Below are 27,901 nucleotides of genomic sequence, written 5' to 3' on the forward strand. Positions count from 1 at the left end.
GGAATGGGAAATTTAACTGTGGTCTGGCACTTGTGTTTCTAGTAGACAGAAGTAGCCTATAAATGCTTGGCTACCCATATCCAAACCTACATATACCCCTTAAAATAAACTTAGGGTATCAAAACTTGTTGATTACATTTGGGAAGCATGGCTAGGCTTAAAACAGCTTCTGGGGTTGTTAGCCTAGTAATCATCTATAAACATATGAACAATATATCAGCCTTCAAACATATCAAGGATGGATGCTGAGAGAAAGTAGAGCACAACAAAGGAGTGGGGCAAGTCTAAAAAAATTACAGCCACTGGGATCTGAATCTTTCAGAAGCAAAATTGGAGATTCAAAGTTCTATGGCACAGAGTAGTGGCAGCTGATTAAATTTTTGGCTATGAGGACTTCAGCTAACTGAGGTGGGATTGCACCATAAAAGAAAAAATACTGGATGTCCAAGGTGACAGTTCCATTAGCCAACAGTGATCATACCATTGTCTGGCTTACAGTTGGGGGAAAGGGTAAGACTGTAAAAGTAAAGATGACAGTATAGGAGAACATGGTAAAAAAAGAGCAAGTGGACTGCGGACAGAGTGAGGGTGTATATACCCTAGAAGAACAGGCTGCAGTACTCAGGGATACTGACAACAGTGTGGGAAGGAAGCAAAAAACCAAAACAGAAGAAAGTTAGTTTGGCTATATAGGAGGATTAGGCTAGAAATTAGGGCAAAGACAGAATATACAATAGGCAGAATGAAGGGAGTGGTGATTTTGGAGTTGGAGGAAGCACAGTACAATGGGACAAGCAGAACTGCAACAAAGGAGACAAGGACAGCAAAGGCAGATGCCAAAACAGAGACAGTAGAAGTGGTCAAAAAGGAGAACTAAAACTTATTTAGCCACATAACAGAGAAAAATGAAAGGTGAAACAGACATAGCCAAGATCAGCAAAGATGGAAAGAAAAGAAAAGTAGACTGCAAGTATGCAAAGGTTCTGAAAGAATACTGCAATTCAGACTTTAAAAAAGGAAAGCAAAGGTAAGGTTCCATGCTGTCAGGAGACAAAGTGGGGAAGGAGCAGAAAACTGACATCAAAATAGAAAGGACAGAAGTTCAGAGAGAGTTCGGACTTCCCCAAGGGAGGACAAAGAAGAGGCACCAGGTGGTCTGCCTGGCACGGTCCTCATGAGTCAGGCCTGTGTGTTAGCAGATCTCCTGACCAATGTTTTCAGCAACATCTGTGGAAACCTTGTACAAAGGCAGAACAGAAAAAAAAGCAAGGGAATCACAGGTCTGTTAGCATAACAGTAGCAGGGAAAACCATAAAGAGAATCCTAGGGGAAAGGTCAATTGCTTTTCTCTAGGACAGCAAACACTAAAGATTCAAAATGCTAGAAACAGATATCAGAAAAATCCAGCTTGATAACCAGGTTACAGAAGAACTTGACACAGCAATTCCTGTACACGTGGTCTAACATTACTTCAATGAGGCCTCTTATTATATATCAGTCAGTAGGCCACCAGCAAAACTAGTGGGATTAGACAGAATTGTGACTAAGGAACTAGTTTGTTGCATAGTTAACTGGTAGAAGGAAGGGGAGTGTGGTGACAAGTAAAATGTCAGGAATAAGGAAAGATGACCAATGGATTACTGTTGGATGTGGTCCTGGTCCACTACTCTTCAGTGTGATAATTTCAGATATATCTGAATGAAAACAGAATAGCATTAACCACTTCACGGACAACACAAAATTAGGGACAGCATTGCAGGATGTAGAGTAGAGTCCAAGGAAGGATTTGGGAAAGCTAACTAAATGGGCCGAAATAAAGTAGTTGAGGTTCACTGCAGGCAAATATAAAATACTGCATCTGGTCCACAGCAACCCTTGCATGTAGTAACAGCTGGGGGGGTGTGTGTGTGTGAAAATGATGGCAACAGTACCCTGCAATGTTGCCATCACCAACAGAGAAACAATGCTGTTAGCCGGTAGAATGGTGAGTATATAATGAAGGAAACAGACATGACAATGAAAGAGGAAGTGCTCCCCCCTTTCAGAGACTTTGTCAGGCCATACCCTTGAGTGTTGTGTGAAGTCAGTTTATGGAGAGGCATATCAGGATGCTGAAAAGAAGTCAGAAAGTACAGTTTTGTACCTACCATAAATGTAGATGTCCGAATTGGATAGCATCTGCAGTCATAACAACTGGGTTGTCCTGTCGTCAGGCAGCCCTTCAGTCGGCCGGATTCCAAAGTCCGGGTCCGGCTTCGGCTGATGTCGCACTTCACCCGACGTCATCTCTGTTGGTCTTTGGGTATAAAGGCATCAGCCGACGCCATTTTCCTCAGTGTTTCTTGCCCCAGATGCCAGTAGCCCTCTTGGAGGCTAAAATTTGGATAGATGCCAATGTTTTCAAAAAGATAGAGGTAAACACAAAAATAAGCATGTATGTACATATATACAAACAAATACACCATAAAAGACTCCCCCCCACCAGCTAGCTATTAGGAGGGTAAAATACCCTAGGAGTACCACAGAGGGGAAGGAGGGAGGGTAATCCTGACTGCAGATGCTATCCAATTCGGACATCTACATTTATGGTAGGTACAAAACTGTACTATGTCCTTCATGGATGCATCTGCAGTCATAACAACTGGGTAGAATACCATAGCCAACTAGGGAGGAGGATAAAACTAGATTATGGTGTGTTTAGGATCCCTTGCAGTACAGCAGTGGCAAACCCTGCTCGGGATCTGGAATATAGAGGTAAGTTATAATGCTTGGCAAATGTATGCACGGAGGTCCAAGTAGCCGCCTCAATAATGTCTTTGGTTGCCACTCCTCGTAAGAAGGCTGTGGTAGTGGCTGTTGCCCTTGTAGAATGAGGTCTTATGTTCTGTGGAATTGGTTTTCCATGGAAGGAGTAACAGAATCGTATGCAATTTCCTATCCATTTGGAGATTGTCTGTTTGGAAATAGCTTTTCCTTCCCTTCCTGTTGCATAGGCTACAAAAAGTTGGTCAGTCTTTCTGCTATTGTTTGTTCTGTCCAAGTAGTAGCGTAGCTGTCTATGTACATCCAAGGTATGCAGTATTCTTTCCCCTCTGTTTTGTGGGTTGGGAAAGAAGGTAGGTAGGTGGATTGCCTGGTTTAAAGACACTCTGGATACCACCTTAGGCATAAATGTAGGATTAGTCCTCATGGACACTCTATCTTGGTGGAAGATTAGGAAGGGTTGCACTGCCATTAAGGCCTGTAGCTCTGAAACCCTCCTTGCTGAAGTAATTGCCAGTAGGAAAGCAGTTTTCCATGACAGGTGTTGTAGGTCTGCTGTTGCTGCTGGTTCAAAGGGTGATAGTGTCAACTTTTCTAGCACAAAGTTTAAGTCCCAAGCTGGCAAAGGTGGTTTCCTTGGAGGTTTTACATTCTTGATTCCTCTGAGGAACTGCCTGAGCAAAGGGTGCGAAAAAACAGGTGGATCAAAGCTGTATTCTGCTGAAATAGCTGATGCATGTATCTTGATGGAGGAGTAGGACAGGCCTGAATGAAGAAGTTCGGCCAGATACTCTAGAATGTTAGGCATATCTATGTTTGACACATCTTTTCCTCTTTCAGTACTCCAAATGACAAACCTTTTCCATTTTCCAGCATAGTTCCTTCTTGTTGAAGGTCTGCGTGCTTCAAGAATAATGTCTAACTCTTTGGGAAAGTTCTGGGTTAGCTGTTGCTATGTGATGTTCCATGCAGTCAGTTGCAACGTTTTTAGGTTTGGATGTATGATGCTGTAGTTGTTCTGAGTTAGCATCAAAGGCATCAGGGGTATTGGCCACATATTGTTCTGAGACATGCTCCTCAGCAGTGGGTACCAGTGTTGTCTTGGCCAGTTTGGAGCTATCAGGATTATCCTTGGACGTTCTTCCTTGATTTTTAGTAATACTTTGTGTATCAAGGGAAGAGGTGGAAATGCATATGCTGTCAGGCCTTTCCAGCTGAAGGAGAGCGAATCCACTTTCCATGCCAGTGGGTGTAATGTCCTTGTGCAGAATTTTTTGAGCTGGTGATTGAGAGGTGATGCAAATAGATCTATCTGAGGCATTACCCATTTGTTTGAGATGGTCTTGAAAATGTCCGGGTGCAGTTTCCATTCGTGGGCATCCGATGTGGTTCTGCTTAATATGTCTGCTAGAATATTTTCTTTTCTCGGTACAAAAATTGCCTGTAACTGGATGTTGTAGCTGAGTGCCAGGTTCCACAGCTCCAAAGTCATTCTGCATAGGGGGTATGAATGAGTGCCTCCCTGCTTGTTGATGTACCACATGACTGTGGTGTTGTCTGTCCTTATCATCAACTGGCCCTCTTTGAGAAATGGTCTGAACCTTTGGATTGCCAGTTTTACTGCCAGCATTTCTTTTAGGTTGATGTGCAGGTGAAGTTGATCCTGTGTCCACAATCCTTGCACGCATTTGTCCAGCATGTGGGCCCCCCATCCTAGGTCTGAAGCGTCTGTTGTGATGGTCTGGCTTGCTTGACATCTGCAAAAAGGTAGGCCTGGGTTTGTCTGGCATGCCTGAGCCCACCATAGGAACTCCTGTTTTAAGCATGGAAGGAATTAGTGGGATTTCTGTTTCTAGGCTGTGACTGTGTTGGGACCATAAATTCTTTAGGTACCACTGTAGTTTCCTCATATGTAGTCTGGCAAGTGGGACCAGGATTATGCATGATGCCATGAAGCCCAAGGCCTGCAGTACTTTTCTTGCTGTTAACTTGTTCAGCTTTGTTAGTGCCAAGAAGTAAAGAGGGAGTTCTTTTTGTTTTTCTGCAGTTAGGAATGCCATTTGTTTTACTGTGTCCAATTCCGCGCCCAAGAAAGTCCTTGTTTGGGATGGTATCAGCCTTGACTTTTGTAGATTGACTGTGTATCCCAGTGCTTGTAGCAAGTAAATGACCCTTTGTAAATCTGTTGTCAGCTTGCTTTTGTTGTCCCCTTGTAGCAGGCAGTCGTCCAGGTATGGGTAAATTTGTATTCCCTGTAGTCTGCAATGGGCAATTACTGATGCCAGGCATTTTGTGAATACTCTGGGCAGTAGATAAGCCAAAGGGCAATGCTGAGAATTGATAGTGCTCTGATCCTGCAAGAAATCTGAGGTATCTTCTGCAGATTGGTCGAATGGGGACGTGCAGGTATGCCTCCTTGAGATCTAGAGTTACCAGCCAACACTCCTTGCCCAGCATGGGAAGAAGTTGCTGTAGGGTCAGCATTTTGAATTTTGGGACAATGATGTATGTATTTAAGGCGGACAGGTCGAGAATTGGTCTCCAACTTTTTCCTTTCTTGGAACTAGGAATAGTCTTGACTAGAACCCCTTTCCTTGCTCTGCAGTTGGCACTTTTCCACAGCTCTCATGTTTGCTAACTGCATTATCTGTTGTAGAGCCTCTGTTTTTGATTTGGAGGTAGATTTGGCATTCCTCTTTTGATTGGTAAAGTGTGGAAGTGGAACCGGTATCCTTGATCTATGGTTTGTAAAATCCACTTGTCTTTTGTTATATAGTGCCAGTTTTTGAAAATAAGGTTAACTTTCCGCCTAGAGGAGCTGCTATTTGTTCCCTGGTAGGCGGATTTAGGATTAAGTCACTGTGGTTGTGTTGATGTAGTGGCAGTGGTTGTGTCTGTGCCTCTGTTGTTACCTTGCCACTGTCGTCCTCTGTAGGCACCTCCTCTGGATTGGTTTCTGCCTCTGGAACGTCTGTTTCTGCCCCTTTGAGATCTTGTGGAGTCAGGAAAGGACCAATTTTGGCAGGTCAGTTTCTGCTAAACCTAGGGGATTGAACCTGCAAGAAATCTTTTACCGTTTGAACGGATTTTGCCTTTTCTTCCATTTTCTTCATAACCTGCTGGGCAGGTGTACCAAACAAACTTGTCTTATCCATAGGAGCATCTAGTAACTTTGCTTTAACATGATCCGGTAAAGCTTGCTCCTTTAGCCATGCATGCCTTCTTATCACTGTGCCAGTCATGGCTGATCTAAATGAAGCCTCCAGTGCATCATAGCCACATTTTAAGGAATGGTTACTAACCTGTTGTATGTTATTTACCATTTCTAATACATTTTTCTTATCAAGAGATTCATCAGTGGTTAGCTTTTTAGTTAACTGATCAAGCATAAACTCTTGGTATTGTATCATGTGAAACTGACAGTTTAAAGCTCTAGCTGAGAGAGTAGCTGAAGTGTAGACCTTTTGCCCCATCTGTCTAATGACCTTGCTTCCCTTTCAGAAGGAATAGGGTTTTAGCTATGGTCGCTGCTACTGCCTTGGGACCCTGGGATATAGTTTCGGGTCTGCAAGAGGGGCCTTGTAAAGGTGGTGATGAGTGTCTGGCACCCTGTAAAATCTGTCTGGTTTGGCAGGGGCTGGAGGTAAAGAATCTGGAGCGGAGCAGACATCATTGAAAGCATCATCCACCACAGAGAGAACAGGAGGTATAGCTAAGGGCCTGTGTTGTGGAAGGTGCAGAAAAGTCCTAAGTCTTTTCTGGAGTCTGAAAAATCCTGTTGCTGCCATTGGAACTGCTCTCGCATGGCATGTAAGGTTTCCCCAAAGGAAAATTCTTCTGGTGGGGAAGCAGCTGGAATGGATTCTTCAGCATCAGAGTCTTCAAAATTAGAGAAAGGAGCCTCTGGCTGGTCAGTTATGTCTGATTCATCGGCTGAATCATCAGATGACACTGGCTCAGGGGCTCTGCCCTAGGTCTCTTCTCTGGGGCTGAGAGGCCCTGTCTGGGTGAGATTGAGATCCTCTAATTAATGAAATTAAATCTTCTGCCAGAGTAAGCATTTGAGAACTAGAGGAGGGCCTGGTTGAAGGGGGTTTAACAGGCACTGTTTTAGTAGTCTTGGCTGCTTTAGCCCTGGCGAAGGCCTTAATGGACATGGCTGCTGGAGGCCTAGCAGCACCACGTGCTGGGGTAGAGACATCCAAGGGAATGGTGTCTGATAAGTCAGTGGCAACCACCGTAGTGGGTATAATTTCTGAGGCCGATTCAAGAATGGTAGCAGGGGCCTCAGTTGTAGAGATAGATTCAGCTGTACTTTGATCAGTTTTCTCGATTTCGGCCGAAACCGAGACACTCGCGGTTTGCTTAACCATGGTTTCAGCCGAAACCGCGGACCGCGATGTCGGTCTTTATCTTTGCGTTTTTGGCAGATTGGGTAGTCGGCGGATCCGCCGGCATAGTGTACGCAAAATCTGAGCCGCACAACTGTTCAGCAAACTCCGCCCGCCGCCTAAGCGTTCGTCGGTTGAAAGAAGCACAGGCCGAACAGGCTGCTACGTCGTGGGCTGGGCCTAAACAAGGCAGACAATAAGAGTGGAAATCTTTATGAGGTATTTGTTTCCCACAGGTTAAACAATTATTAACTTTTTCTGACATCGGCTGAGGCAAGAAAGAGTCCCCAACGGGTACTTAGCTTTAGAAGTCTTCGATAGTATTCGGTAGAAGTAATCTCTGGATCCGACCGACCGGCACTTGCGAACAGCTTCTGCTTCGGGCGCCACGCGGCAAGAAAGACTGAGGAAAATGGCGTCGGCTGATGCCTTTATACCCGAAGACCAACAGAGATGACGTCGGGTGAAGTGCGACATCAGCCGAAGCCGGACCCGGACTTTGGAATCCGGCCGACTGAAGGGCTGCCTGACGACAGGACAACCCAGTTGTTATGACTGCAGATGCATCCATGAAGGACATCAAAGCATGGGAAGGAAGGGGGGGAAGGTACATGACCACAGAACAGCTAAAGCTTATTTCACATGAGAAAAGAAAGAAAATGGGGGTAGATAATATTAATGCTCAATGGCATGTCAGGTGAAGTGGTGGCACATAAAATAAAGGAAAGAAGTGAGGAGGGGCACAGGTAGCAGAGTTAAGGGACCAACCATTATTACAGCTTGGAAAACCATTTTTTCACAAACATGGTTGTGGATCCATGGAACAGATGATTGGAATGGATACTGGAGTATGGCACAGGAAAGATGGAGAAGAGGCAGAATGTGGAATGCACTTAAAGGAAAAACTACGTAGTCTGCTTCCTTATGCCATTGATCAAATGTAATGTAAATGCAACTGTTCACGGATACTGCCTCTACAGCCTGCAATGACCATTACAAGACAGGAAGCTTGCACTTCTTACAGAAGGATGCGTTACAAGGATGAGACTTACAAGTTAGTGTTTGCGCTAGAGGAAGGTGAGATGGCTCAATGCATAAATCATAACCGAGTTGAAAACATGGACCGATACATTGTCCCCATATCATGCAGCTCTATGGCCTACCATGATATATCAACCAGCATCCTGAAGGACAACCATTCCAACCAACGCCGTTCTGGGTTCCTGTTATGATTTGTGTACTTTTTGTACATCATCAATGTCCAGCAATGCACCTTAAATGTTTTTATTAGATTTGGAAACAACTGCACATATACCATGAAATGCACTCTGTGCCTGTCTGACATCGTCATGCTCAGTTGTAAATATCTTTTAAAGTCTCATTACAACGGTTTTATGTTATTTACAGTGTTAAATCTGTACAAACATTCTAAGTTATACTTTGCCATTTGGCCCTCACCTTACCTGAAAAGAGTCTGCAGACCAGTGTACCAACAAGGTTAACAATGATAAACAAATAAATAAAATTCTTGGAAATTTGAGATTGAAAATGTAAATCTACGGAATACAGACCAAGTCCAAGGATAAGGTTCCCTGGAGAATTTTTCTTAAACCAAGTTTATATGAGTAGGAGTGTGAGTGTGCATCTCCTCATCTCAGGTATACAGGGTGGGGGCATCATAGCAATGTTTGACGTGCACTGTAATGCCTGGCAATGCTGCTTTATTTTATGTAATTGATGGACTTGTAATTAAGGGTCTCACGTTTATAATTGGGAGGAAAGCATTGCAACTGACTTACAAAACAGGTATAGCTAATGTACCAAAAGTGGAACAGGATTGATAGTATATGTCTATAGCAGCAGAGAACATCAAAGTAGCAAATAATGCTATTAAACTGAAAGCAAATGAAAAAGGAATCCTAGGCTAAAACTGACAGGAGACAAGATGAGTGCACCCCACTAGTGAAAGCTAAATCTCTTTATTGTTTACTCTCTTTTTGCCCATAGGATTATAAACATTACTGTCTTGATATACAACAAAGCTAGCTATCCACCATATCTAGCAGCCAACTGATAACAGTAATAGTTGGATCATTTTATTTATTTATTTACTTATTATTTATTTATTTGCATTTGTTTACCGGGAGGTCTACTAGGCCAGGATGAGCCTGATTTCAGTAGAGGCCCGGGGAGAAAAGCTCCAAAATCAAACATGATAAAGTTACAGAATCAAAATACAGAAATCAAGCAGCAATGGTACAGAAAACTATATTACAGAATAGGTGGTACAATAAAATAGATAATATTAGTCATACAGATGTTAGATTTTAAGTATGCAAGCCAAACAAGAATACAATTGATGACATGGGATAATAGCGAAAGTGTGAACAATACAGTGTTGCAGTTTTGCAGTAGAGCGGGAAAGACAGAGAGTAGCAGATTAAAGATTCTGAGAGTGAGGTATAGCTTAGAGCTACTGCTATACAGGCATCAAGACTGAACAGAAGATACTGAGGTAACTGTTATAGTAGATTATAGCAATAACCCACGCCTGGGTGTGGGTAATGCTAAATTTACCCACGGTTGGCGTGGTTTGGTCCCGAGGGCGAAGCCCGAGGGACCAAACAAAGCCAACCGTGGTAATTTACCATTACCCACACCCAGAAGTGGGTTATTGCTATTATACCATGACATTATTTAAGAAAATAAACTATTACTTTTCTTAAATAATGGCATAGTATAATGCCTGTTTACTGCCCTTCCGCAGATGTCTGGCATCCGCGGCAGTTCTGATGTACTGCACGCCTGCGCAGTACATCAGAGCTGTGTGCAAAAGCAACGGAGAAAGCAAGATCTCCGTTGCTTTTTTTTTAGTGTTTCGCTATGTTAAATGAGTTTAACATAGCGAGACAGTTTTAAAATAAGCAACGGACATCTGCTTTCACATCCCTAAGATTACCAGGCTAATTCTACAGGGGACATTCTAGAAATTAATTTCCTTTTGATACTGGTATAAATTTGAATATTTCATTCAAGGCACTCCACTGTGGTATACATTTAAATGTTTCACCACATAACCATATAATATGGAGATTTGAAGCACTAGCTTAGACAAACAGAAAACATGGATTAGAAACCTCTTCTTATCAGGATTATGCTGAACTCCACCATTTTTTTGTCATTTCTCAGTATCAATATACTGTGTTGTGCCAAATGAAACTGCTACTTCAATTAACTTTTACTCTACTGTTCTCAGTAATTATACATCTGAAGACAGTGGGCAACACATACTACTTCTCAACAACAATAAAGGGCTGACATAATAAAAACGCAGAATTTTGGCAGTATCACAAATAAGCTTGCTACTCTAACATCCAGAGTTGAAAAAAACAAAGCCTAACAGTTCAGTAATTACAGAATCAGGGTTGAAATCAATATGCATCAGTCCTTACTACATAATGCCAGGTGTTTCAAAGTTTAGAAAGTATGTCAGAGACTGGGAAGCAGATAAAAAGCCCATGCTCATTGTCTGCAAGGTATTTTCGCCTTTGATGTGGCTGGCCTTCACATATTCAGTAGTTGTGTTACATGTGGCCACATGCTGGTGAATATTCTACATGCCATCTACCAAAGCACACATGTCACATACCAGTTGGTCTGCTTATAGGGTGCGATGTCTACATTATCTTAGGGTTATGCGTTTGTTTTCAAAATGTAACAAATCCCCCCATGTTTTTGTTTCATTGCATGTGTTGTCATGGCTGTGGCAGCAATCTGTTGTTTGTGTTGATACTGTCTATATTATACTAATATTACAGTTGGGAATCAATGACTGCCCACAATCTGTAGTCCTTCAGACAGCTGTTACGACACCGGATGAATATCTCATTCGTGATGTCTGGGACTTAAATAACAGACAGGAAATGGTCTAGCAGACACACCTGATGTACGGACCTGATCACTGGACTTGACATATAGGTCACTTTACACATTTCAACATATTTAGATGCCATATACGTGAACTACTGGTCTACCCACTTGGTATTATAGGTGTTTATGGCCACATCTGACAGGGTTGAGTGAGTACCTAAGTGTGGATCTGTGTCACATACCTTGGCTTGGTCATGTTCCACAGGATGATAGTGTTGTCATCATGCATTCCCTTGATGACCTCGTTCAGGACAACTAACAGATATAACAAACATGGATGCATCATTAACAACTCACACAGGTCTGTTGGACACAGCTAGAATATTATTAGTGTCCATTTAGAAAAGGTCCAAAGGTCCATGATGACATGTTGGTTTACCTCACAGATGAGGAGAGTTAGGATGTGTCTATATATGCAAGCATCAGGTGCTGTCCCCCCCAAAAGTCAGATGGATGCATGTTGATGTACACCCTTCTACAGGAACATAGTCCATGTGTGTGTGTGTGGGGGGTTAAAGCATGTATTCAACCGTGTCAGGAAGGTTTGTATGTTAAGTCATGCTATAGGCACTCTAACATTGTCACAGCCGATTGATTCTGTGTGATAGGTCTGGATGAAGTTAAGACAGTGCACACTGCCTATCTTGATCTGGCCTAGGGTTTTGACATAATCCTCCACTCAGGTATCATTGAGAAACTCTCCCAGCTGGGGATTAAGCCTTAAATCACTAGATGGTTAACCAATTGGTTCACTAAAAGAACACATACTGTGAAAGTTAGTGAATCAACCACTAACAGTAGAGCTGTCACCATTGGAGTACCTCAGGGATCTGTGCTTGGCCATTTACTATTTGTAATGCATTTCTTGACAGCCAAGACTAAAGTATACCACCTTTGGCTTAACAAGTTTGCTGATTCTTGCATACTGGGTGCAATCATTTGAGTCCACCAATGATTATAACATACTACAGGAGGGGCGAACACAGACAAATGATTGGTGCCAAAGCCACACAGTCTACAAATAAATGCAAAACTATGGGTTTATTTTTCCCTTCTAAAAAGTGGAATTCCCTGTTAATTATAGCATTGACAACACTCCCCCTATGCTGAAACCCAGTGGTGCAAGACCTGGGAACACATGTAGAAAGCAATCTGAACTTCAACCAACTGTCCACGGTGGTATGAAAAGGCTATGCTGTGCACCTCATATATCAGGCCATCATATTCCAATCTGAGAATTATATAACAGCACTGCATTTGATCATCATCAGAACAGTATAATGATCCCTTTTACATGTACCTCACCAAACACCTGCAGCAGCTGGAGAGACCACAGGCATTTATCACCAAGATAATGCAAGGCCTTCAAACCATGCCATGACATATGTGGATATACTGAAAGTCCCATCACTGTAATCTGTATCGTATAGAAATAAGTGACTTGTGTCTGTCATACAGACCAATCTCTGACCCTGCCCTGGTGGGAATACTGTACATCTACAATTCAACTATAGCAGGTGACATTCACAGAGTCTGGTGAATAGAAAATGCTAACAGCAGTGTCCCACATGCTGGTGTAAAATGCACTCGGTAATGTCAAGCAAGGGCACAAACACAACCTCCTCCAGCTGAATACAGTGAGAACAAGACAGGGATGATTAGGGGCACAAAAGGCTGGGGGACATCATGAGTAGAATGAGGGAGGGGACAATGCAAGCTCATGCCCACCAAACATGGAGACAGTGAGAATCTAGTCCTCACTCACAGGACTGTCATCACTGTCCCCATACTTTGCTGGCTACTGAAGTCCTTGACATCTTCTCCTCCTATGTATCACGAGGGAGAGCAGTCTCTCCATCTGGCATAGGCATACACCAGTGGTGCGGTGCACAACCATACCCATCAACCCTGGCACCTCCTGGCAGGTGATGAAATCCCCACCTGTGCCACTACTCCCGGAGGGTACCACAGTATCAGCTGCTGGGGCAGTGCAACCTGAGGCACAGGTAATGCAGAGGCAGCACTGCTACGTTAGGTCCCAGATGCGCTGGGCATCACTGCTGGAGCCAGTTGAGCATGGCAGGCTGACCCACTGGGGCTGGCCTACCTCACAGTGCTGTGAAGCATTTAATGATCTGTTACAGATGGATGACATGGAGACATTTTTACAATACATAACACAAAATAAAGAGATAAATGTTGGGTTGAGAGAAAAAAAAAAGAAAATTAGTACCATCATATGTAACATACAATGCACTATCACAATTATGCAACTATTTTATCTGAACTATTATATTTAAGCATAATTCCTATCAACTACAAACTATTGTTACTGATTGCTTAGAGTAATCCTTGCAATGTGCACATATTGCACATATGCTTGGTCCAAGTATACTGATTACAGTTAACAGCAGGGAATTTATACCACTTGTATAGAGTTTAATTTATGTAATATTATGAAGGAAATGCAGTACTGCATAATTGCTGCTTGTGATATTTGAACCCACAGCCTTTGACTACACTCTTACATTTGACTTCTAAAGTTGGTTTGTGCTACAGACTTATGCATGCATACTTGCTTTTATATTTAGGATACACATGCTCACTTTGCTACTACCATATAGAATACCAAAAAAATCTATCATTAACTTTTAAATTTACAATAATACTTATGTTGTGCTGCATACATATCACTTGCTTCCCTCAGTCTCTCCAGACGTTCAGCATGGCCCGGACAATTCAACCTTATATCAGCATTAGCTGTGAAAAGCAAAGAAAAGAACAGAAGTGCATTACGCATACTAGTCTTGCCTATATTTAGTTTTAGATGTATTAAAAAGTCTCTTCATTAGCATACTTACACAACTGTGGAATGTCACCGGTTTGAAATTCAGTCAACCACTGGTTGAGAGTATCCCTCTTGCAGCTTTGTGGGTCACTGAAGTGGTGCCTACACTGTTCAACAGTGTGTGGGGTGCTAGATGCACTGGATACAGCCTTAGTCAAGCTACTCCAAGCCTCAGACTTGTATTGGGAGCTAGAATAGTCTCCCTGCAGAAGCCTTTGGCTGTGGAGCTTTACCAGGAGTCTAATAAATCTCCTATACTCCTGAACGCCCTGCCTCTGTGCCCTAAAGTGGTCAACTTCCCCTCTAACGACAGACATGTCTAATACCAAACGTAGAGCAATGGCAACAAAAGATTATTCCACCAATTCCTGCCAACCATGTTTGCATGATGTTAAGTAAAGAGCAACAATGTCAAGCATGGTGGAAAGTAGTTTTTGAAATCAGAAGGTTAATCTGACACTTGACATTAGTTTGAAGGGTGTTTGCTGTTGTAAGGTGGAAATACATTTTTAAAACTGGAAGGTAACTGTTAGGCAAGTTAACTTTGCAGACATGCACTGGGGGCATAAATTTCATGATCTGACACATTTTTGTTTTTGGCTTAATACATAGATGACAATGATTTTTAAAGTGCGTGATTCAAACCTATGCACAAGAGACAAAACATTTTCTTCCACACCATTGATTCTCCATCTTTGCCACAGAAAAGTGCTGCTCATATAAAGTCATGAAACATTCATAAATACAGCTGACAGTTTGAGGTCTTAACCCAGTATGTGTATGACCTGACAAAGTTCTTGTATACAGATTCATCTGTGTATGTGTGTTATTTAAGTGTGAAGGCCTTCCAAGTCCAGACAGCAGAATTTTACTTACAGAAATATAGTAGATTATACACCTTGAGTCATACATCTGAAAACAAAATAAGGGCGTCTTATCCCTCATAGATATAATTCATATAAGCTCCACTAGTGTTATAAGTGGGACTGGATATAATGTAAAATGAAATAAAAGCAAAAATGCCTAGAATGTACTGCATTAGAACCCAGGACCACGTGTATGGCAACCCGACACTTATAACTGTTGTCATAAGAAAGTTGAATTAACGCTTGCATATTTTTCTGGTCACTGCTATAAACTAGACTGTCACAACAGTAAATATGTTGCACTTGCCATATTTTAACCAGGACCATCTGTATCACAGCCCTGTATCACAGCCCTACACTTACACCTACTGCCACAGGAATAGTTAAATGACAGTTGCATATTTCCCTATTCATTATGACATTCTGTGTGTTAATCACCTCGCAATGTTGCTTAGTGTGTTTGTGTGGTGCCCAACAGAATTAGCAGAACATACCAGTTTTCAATTATTCACTGTCTGCAGGTATTCAATGGCTGCAGGTGTTGGAGAACCTTGCTAACCACCATGCAGCGTCGCTTAGTGGCACTATGCAACTGAAAGCAAACATTGCAATAATATATAATTTTTGACCTTTACACAGTACATGCCGTCTGCAGCTGTTCTCTCTGCTTCCTGTGTGGGCCACTGCTAAGCATCACTCAAACAAGATAAGCACAGCTAAATCTGCCAGTTATTGTGTTTCCCTTGTTTGCACTAAGTTGCTCACTGCACAAACACTGATATAAAAATAAATAAAAAGGGAAAATTAGTTGAAATGAAGAAAAGCAATGCATGAAATAAAAACTACAAAATTTTTGTTGGCACATGAAATATTTTTGCACAGGTCTGGATTTGAACTCTCACTCCAATGAACCTTCAGAACAGAGTAAGGGTGCCTTATCCCTCTTTGCCACATAAACAGCATTGCAGCAGGAAACTGAAATCATTCTGTATACAACCAATTGCAACATCATCCACGGTACTAACAAAACATATGCTAGTTGTTTGTACATTTAATTTCAAATGTAGTATACTGACTGATCACACAACCATTTAGGACTATTGCCTGCAAAAATGCAGCTCTGTCTTATCTCTCTATGTTTGTTGCTCATCCTTGTCTTATCTGAGCAGTAATCTGAGACACGCAGTCTGCAAGGCATTCTGTATCATTGTCCTTAAAATGTGTGAGACATTAAATGGCAATGATATCCAGTTGTCAAAAAATGAAGGGGAGGTTGGATGTTCCTGAACAGAAACTGTGAAATGTGTGCTGCTTACCTACATTTAAAACCTTCATACAATTACTTCTATACTTTGCAAGTCTAACCTGACTGACACAAGCACTGGAGGTAGCTCAGTTTGAATTGCTGTTGTGATTTCTTTTTCCCTATCAGTAATCCTTCACAACTGCAATCTATCAGCAACAAATACTGAGGGAGGCCTGCACTATTGTTTACATAAAATACACGGAGCCAAGTAATTGGGATTCAGCAATTCTAATGAGTTCACATCTCATTTGCATTTTTACCATGCTCACAGCCCTGAATTACCAAGATAAAAAGGGAACCATGTAGCTAAGGAGCCTAAAGATGAAGAGACTTGTTTATGTGCATAACAAAGGAGAGGATATTACTTTGGGATATAGCTGCTTAGAAGACTACTGTCCTTGAGAAGTATTATGCTTCCATTTTTCAGCTATATACTGCATATGCTCAAAATCCATCTATTCATCTTCAACCCCTTTTCCCCATATGCTGAAATGTCATTAAGAAAAATCTGTTAAATATATATTTGTATTAGCAAATGCTACTTTTATCTGTATGCATTTCTTAGACATGTTTAATGGCATGGGTATGTTTGTCAGGGAATTTCACTTTCTCAGATGTACAGCCTTATTAACTGTCATCGTAACTGCTAATGTTACAACTGTTTTTCTGCATACAGTCTTCTACTGCTATGTTGACATGGAAAATGTCCTATATTCTCAATGAGACAGGGGTATTAGCCTTCTAGCGTCGACCATACACACCTCTAGGGGAGTGCTGACCACATGTACATATCATTTGCAATAGCTTAAAATGGAATGTTCTGTGTAAAATCTGTAGACATGTTTCAGGGACAGGTCAGTTAACAACATTTTTAGCATTTCAATTATGGTTTGTTAGCAAAATGTGTCATTTACCTGTTCTTTGTTGGGTGGGGCAGCAAAGCTGCATTTCTGTTTTGGCACAAACAAGGATATGTTGCTATTGTTGCTCTCCTTGTTTTGCATCCAACCTTGCTTTGTATGCAATATGTTACAACTATGCAATACATTTTTTTTTTAAATTTCAATATCTTGACTGTTTTTTGTTTCTCCAGTGGGTAATAGTGAGCTACCTTCTATGAGTCACCTGGAAACAGGACTTTTAGTTATGCGATACTTATGTGTACTATCCTTCTGCTGTGTTATAGGTCACCTAGGACTATGGGACCCAGGTATCCCAATCCCTGAAAACCATCCTTCAGTGACCCCAAGAATCAGATCATTGCGGACATTTTGAGACAACATGGTGCCTTTCTGCTTGAGAGGGGACGTGGAGATATGTCAGACAGAATGCAGATTTGGCAACGAATAGTCGCTGATGTGAATGCAGTAGGCGACCACAGCACCACATATGATCAGGTACTCCACAGAGCCACTGACATGATTTCATCTGCAGGGAGGACAGCAGCTGCAGTGGCCTGTAATCGGATGGGTACCGGGGCAGGCCTGCTACAGAGCCACCACTAACAGCAAATGAGTTCCTGTCCATTGCCAGGCATCCACACAGCTCCCAGGAAAGTACAGAACAGCATGTCCTTGGCACTGGTGCTACTGTTTCATGGAGAACATGCATGTCCCGGGAGGATCTTCCAGGTAGGCTTATGTATCCTAATTGCTAAATACTCTTGTATAGCAACATACTGACAGTAATACACAAGTTCTATTTAACAGTAACTTTGTTTGGGGAGGAGCTGAAGATTGCTACAGTGAACACATTCTGACTGGTTATACATGGGCTTAGGTCGGACTAGTCATCCAAGTTCTTGTTAAAAGTATTGTTAATGGACATATAAAGGGCAAAATGTTTTAACTGTTGTGTTACTGTTGTGCTTACTTTTTGCTTAACTTCTTCCAGGACCATCATCCATGGTAAGCATAGGGTCAACTGCACATGGTAAACCAAAGATCTTTTTTGACAGTAGTGATGAGCAGTCCAAAGAATTTATATATTTTATCCATATATGTGATGTGGGTGTTAGGACTGTTATGTAAATAGCCGTACTTTCCTTAGTAGTGGCAACCACTTTTAGTTTATTAGCATATATTTGACAATAGTAGTGTAGCTACCAATTTCTTTCCTGTGCTTGCTGCTTATTATCACAGGTGATCCAGACAGTGGAAATGTAGGACTCCTACCACCTGATATCATAGTACTGGCAGACTCTGATGATGGTGGCCAAACAGAGGCACAAGTTGAGGGGTGCAGAAGTTGAATCTGACACTGAGGTTGACATTCAGTCATCCCCTCTAATTCCACTGGACATGGCCAGTAGGCCTATGCCAACCCATTCTAGTGAGCTCTCAGACACTGGACAGGTGGATGGTGAGACATTTGATCAGGGAAGTGCGGTTACTGCAGCTTTAGTGCCTGTTGACTCTGGCCATAACCAAAGTGTGGGCGAGGTGCCACAAAAGATGGTTGGTTAGGGGTGCTCGGAGGAGATCTGCTCTCCATCTTCCACCTGATCCAGGTGCATGTTCCTGTGCCACTCAACTTACGTTTGGGCCATTGTAGAGGCAGAGGCACATTCCTATAGGTCCTCCAGAGAAATGCTTTGGGTTGTAGATGTGGCACAAGCTGACATGCATGACCGTCTCCACCATGTTGCCGATTCAACAGATTGGATGAATGACACATTGGAATGGGAAGTGTCTGTGATGGAACGTGTGCTGGAAGGGTAGACTACATCCTCATGGGCGTAGGTTAGCCATATCATCTGCTGTTAGCTGACACGGTCATGCCCGATCATGCTCTCATAGTGGCACTACTTCCACTGTTCCATCAGTTGGTTCACATGTCCACACCCAGAGGTGGCAGGCCATGGGGTCTTGGTCCTAGGCATCCTCCTGAGGACAGCTTATCCAGCAGACAGCAGTCACATTCAGGTAGCAGTAGTGCATCCGATCAAGGGCATGAATGTGCCAGTACATCTCCTGGCAGAACCAGTTCTTGTGGTCAGTTACAACAGCAATGAACTGTTACCTCTACCATGCATGGCTCACATCTGTCTGACATATAAAGACACAGAGTTAGCACAGAGCTTGACTGTTTTCATGTAGACACTCACACACCAATTTCACCTGGAGGACCCATACAGACACACACACACACACACACACACACACACACACACACACACACACACACACACACACACACAACCAGTTACATGGTTCAGAGGTGAAGCTTAAAGCTCATTTTCTCTCACTGGCCATTTGTTACTTTATCCAAATGTCTGCCTGCTTCTCTTTCTTACACATAAAAAACCTTTTGTGTCTGCCTAGGCTTTCTGCACCCCCCCCCCCCCACACACACACACACACACAAACACAAAACCCTGTACAAATGATAACTGTGCAATATCCTTGTTTTCTACATTTTGTCACATGTTAAAGCCATTTCCGTACAAATCATCCACTTACTTGCTTACATTACCAAATAAGAACATATAAGGATATGCCATTCATTCATATAATTACACAATACACTTCAGGTTCAACACTTATCTTGTAAATCCAGCAGTTGCAACAGTTTTAGTTCAGGGATGACTCTGTCTGATGCTAGCAGTACACGGCCATTACATGGGTAGGTAAAGGTTGTGAATGTTGCCTGGCATCAATATTACTATATGTATGTGCATAGAATAAAGGTTTTAGTCCCTTAGGTGGTGAATCAGTGTGCCCTGCATTGCCTCTTAGCTAATGCAAGGGCATACTGTGCATGCCTACATCTGCCTACACCCAGAGCAGCTGCTGGTTCCCCCTCTGACGCCTCACCTGTGTGTGGCTATGGTGACCTTGCCATTGGTGGTGGGATGTGTGCCCTTTCCCCTTGTTGATCTTGCTGAAGCTACTTTCTCAAGATGATGCTGTGTAGCATGGCACAGATGGCGAATACTTCAGTACATGTACATGGATTGTACGGCAGGGCTCCCCTGAATGTATCTAGACACTGGAAGCGCAACTTCAGCAACCCAAACACACACTCTGTGATACTTCTAGTTTGCTCATGTGCCTCATTATGGCATTCTTCAGTGGGTTGTGTGCATTTCTGATGGACACCATCAGACATGGTTCCAGTACATAACCTGCAATGACCCAGTGGGCTAGTGTGCCAGACATGCAAGTCATGGTAACTGCCTGGGTTGCCAGCACACACATTCAAGAGGATTCCCTTGGTATTACAGATGACTTAGCAGTTAAGAGAGTGGTAGCCCTTCCTATTTATGTAAAGCCTTTCCTGTTCCCCGGGTGGTGCCTTAATTTCTATATGTGAACAATTTATGACACCCAGTATTCAGGGTAGGGTGCTACAGGGTAGAACTCCTGAATATTTGTGGGCCTCTCCTCAGCAGTACGAGGAACATATGTGTGGTCCCTGGCATGTTGGAGCATAGCATTCAGGAATTGATGGAGAATCCTGGATGCAGATGCCTGTGACACCCCCAGCATGTCTGCTGTTGGTCTATGAAAGGTTCCTGTAGATAAACTTTTAAATGCTACACATACCTTTGTCTCCACTGGCATGGGTTCCCCTTGGTTTGCCCTGGGTCTGAGTTGAGGATGACAGAGGTTGCAGAGTTCCTGTAGTGTGTACAATTTCCACATCATGCAGACTGTGATAAGTCAAATGGGGTCTGAAAAATCTTCTCCTGCTTGGTCGTGGTCTCTTAGCAGAAGCTTAGACTTCAGCCTGCTGCATATACACATGAATTAATGCAACAGCTTCCCCTAACATTGTTTATGCACAGAGTCTTTTCCATGGCTGTATTCCAATAGGTTTTGGAATTTGCAAGAAAAACAAGCACAGAGTCTACACGGTTGCTTTATAATTTGTTGAACAGCTCCTCCATCTTGGATTGGTTGATTAGCATGCAATTCAACTGCTTATGCTGCAATTAGCTTGCCACAGTATTTACCGTGTAGAGCCACTTACTGAATCCAAAACAGTGCGCTATTGTGTGCTCATCGAGGTGTAAACGGACTGTGTAGGGTTTATTGAATCTGACCATATAATTATACACAGCAGACTTAACTAAAAATTTGCAGTAATTTATTAATGAAATGTTGAAAAATTAGAAAACTTGGGAATTAGTTTTGACAAAGTATTTAGAACACAAATTTCTGAAGAAATGTTGTCACTCTCTCTCTCTGTCTAAAACCCAGTGGATTCCATTAGCAAGTTCTGGTAATACTTACGATATTGCCTCTTCTCGATTTTCTCCCCAAGAAAAGCAATGTCCAAACTGAGAATCGGCAAACTCATGAAGTCCACCAGCAGCTGCAACACTGAAATAGCCCCAAACATTCTTATTGCTGCGAAAGTTCAGTTCTTGCACAGTGCCTGCACTGGGCTTAAAACCCTGTGAAGAAAACAAATTAGAATCAGTATTAAACATAATTCCAAGGCATGCCACATTTCTTCACTGAGGATGGTGTCACAGTAGACAAACGTAAGGTGGGCTGTACTTATTTGTTTTTCTAATTTCCAAAAGCATCTTCACTAGACTCAGAGAAGTCTCAATTCCACTTTGCTGTCATCAGAACCATTACTGAATATAATGCATCTTTTTTCATGTATTTATCTAAAAATATCCCATAACTTGAGAGACCTCAGAGCTTTACAACAGTGGTCTCAAAAATCTTAGCTATCAAGAAAGACTGGCAGCCCTTTCTCTGCACTCAACCTCTTACTGACTCCACCAGGGAGATCTAAGTCTAGTCTTTTGTGCCATGAAAGGCTCAACCCTATTTGATCTCCTATTCCTTCACAGAACTAATGATACATCAAATGTTCGGTTAAAGGAACTAAACCTTCATCAGAGGATAAGTAAGATACCTTGATGTGAAAGATTCATATGCCAACATATCCCTCTGGAACAAACTTTCAAAACATGTCAAGCAGAGTATTAGTCTTGCCACTTTCAAGGTTAATCTAGGTAATTGAATGGGATGCCTCAAGTTCTAGCCAGTCTATATAGTCTTGCCCTCCTTGAGAGTAGAGGGAAATTTTGAATTCATTCTTTTTGGTTAGGTGTGACATGGTCTGCAGAACCCAGAAGCAAACATATTAGTTTAGCTAACAAATATATACACACACACACACACACACACACACACACACACACACACACACACACACACACACACACACACTGCACACACTATAAAATAACATGATACAGCAAACTCATGAAAATGCAACCAACTAGATACATTTGCAAGCAGTTTTGTATCTTTTGTATATATTTTTAGTCTGTGCAAAGCAGTCTTAATACAAAAAAAGTTTACATCTTAAAACCAAATATCAAATCCTGTGTCTTAAATCAAGCTGTAACTATTCAGATAAAGTATTTAACAGCCTTCTTGCTCTGATTTTTAGATCACACTATGATAACCAGGAGCTATTACAAAGCACGGATTGTCCCACAATAATTTTGATTTTACCATCCTATGTTACCAGGGTCCACTCATCATTTGTTTTACCACTGTTATTGACCTTAACAGACTAGAGATGAAAGATATATTTTAACACCCAAGTTGGATCATTACCCCATCCAGCTCACTTAGAACGCAAAGGTTTAAACATCCTTTATTTTCAACAGAAGAAAATTATGACAGTGTGACTTATTTGATCCTCTTAAACCCCTGGCAATAACAAATTGAGCAGTGATCAGAAATGAGACATTAGGTTACTACATGAGAAGGACAACAGCACCAGTTCCTGACAGCCCACTTTCTTGAATTTTTACCACTGGTGGATTTAACTAGACTAAATTATGACTGACTGGCTCCTTCATGACTAATTAGCCAGAGATCCCTGGCTGGTATAAAATCTTCTGGACAAGTATTTTATTTTGTTAGATTTTCTCTGGGTGAAATGATGGACAACCTCACTAAACTTCCTCAACATCATATACAAACCTAGCTACCTTCTTCCTAAATATCACAGACTAGCTCCCATCAAATATACCCATACTCATTTCATACTCCAACCTGACAACTTTAGAAAACATATTCTCAATAAAAACATACACACCTTCACCTCCTACTAGATGGTGATATATACATCCTAACCCTGGCTCTTACCATACCCCCATCTCAGCACCATGTAAAACAAATATCTCTAGCTCCATAGCCCCTTCAAAGCCTGCTAACTCTCTCCTCATACCACACCTTAATATTCGTAGCATTAACAACAAAATTCCTCATCTACATGCCCTCTTAGATATCTACCAATTCGATCTTTTATGCTTATCTGAAACTTGGCTAAAACCCACGGATCTAGACAATGAAATAACTCCACCTGGGTGTAACATCATTAGAAAAGACTGCACCACTAGAAAGGGAGGAGGGGTCACAATCCTATATAAACACAAACTACAAGTCAGCACTATAGACCTTTCTCCACCTCAAGATAATAAAGCAGAAATACTAATCTCCAAACTTCAAATCAATACTTGTAAAGCTATAAATGTTATTTGTTTATACCTGCCCCCTGGTAACATTAACACCCTTGAAAATATCCTCAACTGGACTTCTTCTAATCTACCCCAAGAAACCATAATCCTAGGAGATTTTAATATAGACTGGCAGTCCTGTCATAATGATCTCCCTACCAACCATATAAACTTATTCGGATTCTCACAATCTATCAACTTCCCCACCAGAATAAATAAACCCAACAATAAAGAAAGTACCCTGGACTGGATACTTACTAACAATCATCACCAAACTTATAAAGTAGGGATCCTTCCTGATGACATAAGCAATCACGCTCTCACATATATTATTAGACATAAAACTAACCTCACCTACCCTAATACAGTCAGAGCTGTATGTAACAAAAAGAAATTTAATCCTGAACTCTTTCAGACAGAGCTTTTTCAAATGAACTGGTCACCACTAAAATCTCTCCCACTGGACGAAGCAGTAGCGTATTTCAACACCACATTCTTAACCATCCTGAACTGCCATGCTCCAGAACGTTCTGTTAGATGTAAATCCAAACCAGCCCCCTGGCTCTCTAATGATACTAGGCAAAAAATTCTTTTAAGAAACAAATCTTGGAGAAAATGGCGTTCCACTAAGAATGCATTAGATCACCAAACCTTTAGGCAACTTAGAAACAGTACAAAAAAAGCCATCATTCTAGACAAAAAAACTTTTACCTTCAAGTACAGCAGACATATCAAAACAAACCTCAAAAGTTTTGGAAGAGCATTAACAAACTTCTTCACCCAGGACAATCTATCACTCCCAATCCACTAGGCTCTAACCCCAACAATCCTATTCACACTGCCAATGCCTTTAATTCCTTCTTCACCAATGCCATCCAACCTCTTGCCAACCACCTATCTCCTGATACCTCTAATATTACTAATTCATCCCTAACTGCTCCCCCCTTATTTCAGTTACAACCTGTCTCCACCTCCACCATATCCTCCCTACTCACAAAACTTAAACCCAACACCCCTTCAGCTGACCAACTCCCTGCAGAATACCTTCAAAAAGGTGCAAAAGCCATTGCCTACCCAATATCTATTTTGATCAATAGAACCATAAGTGAAGGTAATATCCCATCAATCTGGAAAATCTCCCACATTATTCCATTACACAAAGGTGGCAACTCTTATGACTTCTCTAACTTCCGTCCAATAGCTCTACTATCTCCTCTGGCAAAAATCATGGAAAAGTGTATCCATAAGCAACTTCTTCAACACCTTCTACAAAATAACTTGCTAGCTAACTGTCAATATGGCTTCAGGCCATACCACAGTACTACCACTGCCCTGCTATCATTCACTGATTGTATTAATAGAAACCGGAACAAAAGTATTCCTTCCTCTGCAGTATTCCTTGATTTATCCAAAGCTTTTGACATGGTTAATCACCAACTCCTCTTACATATACTGAAATCACTTTCTCTTGATTCCTTAGCCATCAGTTGGTTCAAATCTTGCCTTGAAAACAGACAGCAGGCTGTACTTTGGCACAATAACCTTTCTAATCTCCTGCCCATCTCCTTCGGTGTCCCTCAGGGTTCTATATTAGGTCCTCTGCTTTTTTCCATTTATATAAATGATCTTCAGTTAGTAATCCCACATACTATACGCATTCAATATGCAGATGATTCTACTATTATCTATTCAGCTACTTCTCCAACTGAATTACATACCCTTACCCAAAAAGCATTTAATACTGTTGAACAATGGTTCACTGACCGTTGCCTCCTTCTAAATCCCAAAAAAACTAAAATGCTCCTCTTCTCACCTACCCGTAAGTCCCCCCATTTCATTTCACACTCACATCAAACAACGGTACACTTATTTCTCCCGACCCAACTACTAGGAATAACAATTGACATTAACCTCAGTTTTGATACTCATATCAATAACACTATAAAAACAGTCAATAAAAAACTAGGTTCCCTCTACAGAGTCAAACCCTTTCTTACACCAACAACCAGGGCTGCTTTAGCAAGAACTTACCTTATCTCTACTGTGCTCTATGCCTCTCCCATTTATACAAATCTTTCTAAAAGTAACCTCAGCAAACTAGCAGTATCCTATAATAATATTGCTCGATTTGCTACTGCCTCCCCTTTCAGGACTCATCACTGCCTTAACCTAAAACAACTTGGCTTGCTTGAGTTTCTACACCATTTACAATATCTCCAGCTTGCTACAGCCCATAAGATCCTCTCTCAACCGACAAATACACCAATACTCTCAAGCCTTTTCATCCCCTACAACAATCCTAAAAACCTATGGTCATCCAACAAACTTCTTATTAACACCTGCAGATCTTATAACTTAGCAGGTGACACCCTGTTCTCTAACACTGTTGGAAAGATATGGAATTCATTTCCTACTGACCTCACTTCTCTGTCATCTCTTACACTATTTAAAAAGAAACTAAAATCATATCTCAACATACACTGGTTATGTTCCTGCACTAACCCTGGCTAACGTCCTACATCTCAACAACATTGTAAACTTACTGTCTTGCATTTTTACAATATCCCTTACTGCTCGTGCTAAGCTCATTCGAAGTATTGTAGTTTAATACTATTTTTAATGAATGCTCTCTATTGCTACTATGTGGGGAAAAAAATAATAATTTTTGCTTACTTCTTAAACTTCTACCACTTTCTAATTTAGTTTTTTGCATGTATCTTTACTGTTACTCCTTTGTATATCTTATACTATAGTTTTATATTTTATATTTTGTATTTTGCATTTTTGTATTTTTTCTATTCCATATGTCTTTGGAGCTTTTCTCCCCGGGCCTCTACTGAAAATGGACATGTATCCAGCTAGACTAGCCCGGTCAACAAATGTAAAATAAAATAAATGGAAGGTAACACCTTAAAACACTGCAATCTTTTAAATGCTAATTATAAATAAATGTTAACTGTTTATTCTTGATATTTACAAGTAGTCTGCATCTTAGATGAAAGTACTTACTCATAGGGTTTTTCTTGAGGCAAGAAGTTTGAAGAATACACTTATTCCTACCCCAAATGTTTGAATGCTTTTATTTTAGGTCTTTATGTGCATGCGAAACTAATATCATATTTTTTTTATAAAGAAGATGGAAAGCTTTACAGAAGGAATCACAATATTTGCACAAGGAAGATAGCTCCAAGTTCTAGGAAGTAGAGCAGTCAGAGTTGTCACAACCAATATAGAGGCCCCTCAAATTGTTTCTCTCTTTTGATGGATACTGCATGCTTCTCTCCATACACACACATGCATATAGTTTTATTGAGATGAAGAAACATTCAGACAGCAAACCACAAATATTAAAAAAAAGTTCAGCTGTGTAAAATCTTACCAAAAAAGAAGATGTCCTTCTCTTCATTGTTGCAGTATTCTTTACCTAGGAAATCTCCTGCCAAGGATAGTCCAACATCCTGCCAATATACCAGAGGCTTTACTACTTATAGGCATCAGAACAGTCACACATATGCTCCCCATGCAAGGTATAGGGCATAAAGGTGATGTATGGACTCACCCACTCAGAATATCCTGAGGGATAAGGAGAACACGTTCATCCAGAAGGAGAAAAAGGAAGAGGCTGAAGAACCCCTCGACCAGGACGGCTAAAAAAACTACAGGGTAAGAGGGATGGAGTAAATGCTGCAACAGCGAATAGAAAGACATCTACTGTTATGGTAAAATTTTACACAACTATACTATGTCCTTCTAAACCACTGTTACAGTATTCTTTACTTAAGGGAGAGTACAAAAGCTCAAGAGGAAGCCTGGGAGGAGGAAGAGACAGAAGAACCTTCTACAAAGCTATGCAGGATATGGCAAAACTTGCTCTAACCCTGGAAATGTCATCCAACTTACAATGCTTAGTGGAAGTATGTGCACAGGGCCAAGTATTAGCCTTAAGGATGTAATTGCATTCAGACCCTTCAAAAAAGAATCAGAGAAGGTAACTGCCATAGTAGAATGTGCTTTCACTGATGAGGAAAGACATTGTTCTTGGAAAGAATAACAAAAAGAAACAGCCTTCAAAATCCAACAGGAGATTTGCTTAGGAACAGATAAACCCAAAGTCCTCGGATGAAAATAAACAAAAAGCTGCTCAGATTTGTTAATAACTTTAGTTTTATACAAATAATATCCGAGCTGTCTATGCAAATCAAAGTTGTGAAAAACCTTCTCACTGGCAGACTGCAGGGAAGGAAATAAGGAAGGCAAATGAACAGAATGATTAATGAACAACTCATTGACCACCTCGGG

At 41.4% G+C, this 27,901-nt stretch overlaps 1 protein-coding gene across 6 annotated transcripts in view; it reads right to left on the minus strand.

Moving 5' to 3' along the window:
• ACACA (acetyl-CoA carboxylase alpha) overlaps nucleotides 1-27,901 on the minus strand; it is a 2,143,878-nt gene that overhangs the window by 1,781,246 nt on the left and 334,731 nt on the right. For all 6 annotated transcript variants that reach the window (XM_044054575.1, XM_044054578.1, XM_044054576.1 and 3 more), the window contains one exon: nucleotides 21,342-21,505. In XM_044054575.1, coding sequence (XP_043910510.1) covers nucleotides 21,342-21,505 — 164 coding nt within the window. The remainder of the gene's footprint in view (nucleotides 1-21,341; nucleotides 21,506-27,901) is intronic.

Source organism: Protopterus annectens, chromosome 13.part0, assembly GCF_019279795.1.
Source record: "Protopterus annectens isolate FY-2018-M chromosome 13.part0, PAN1.0, whole genome shotgun sequence".
Taxonomy (NCBI): domain Eukaryota; kingdom Metazoa; phylum Chordata; order Ceratodontiformes; family Protopteridae; genus Protopterus; species Protopterus annectens.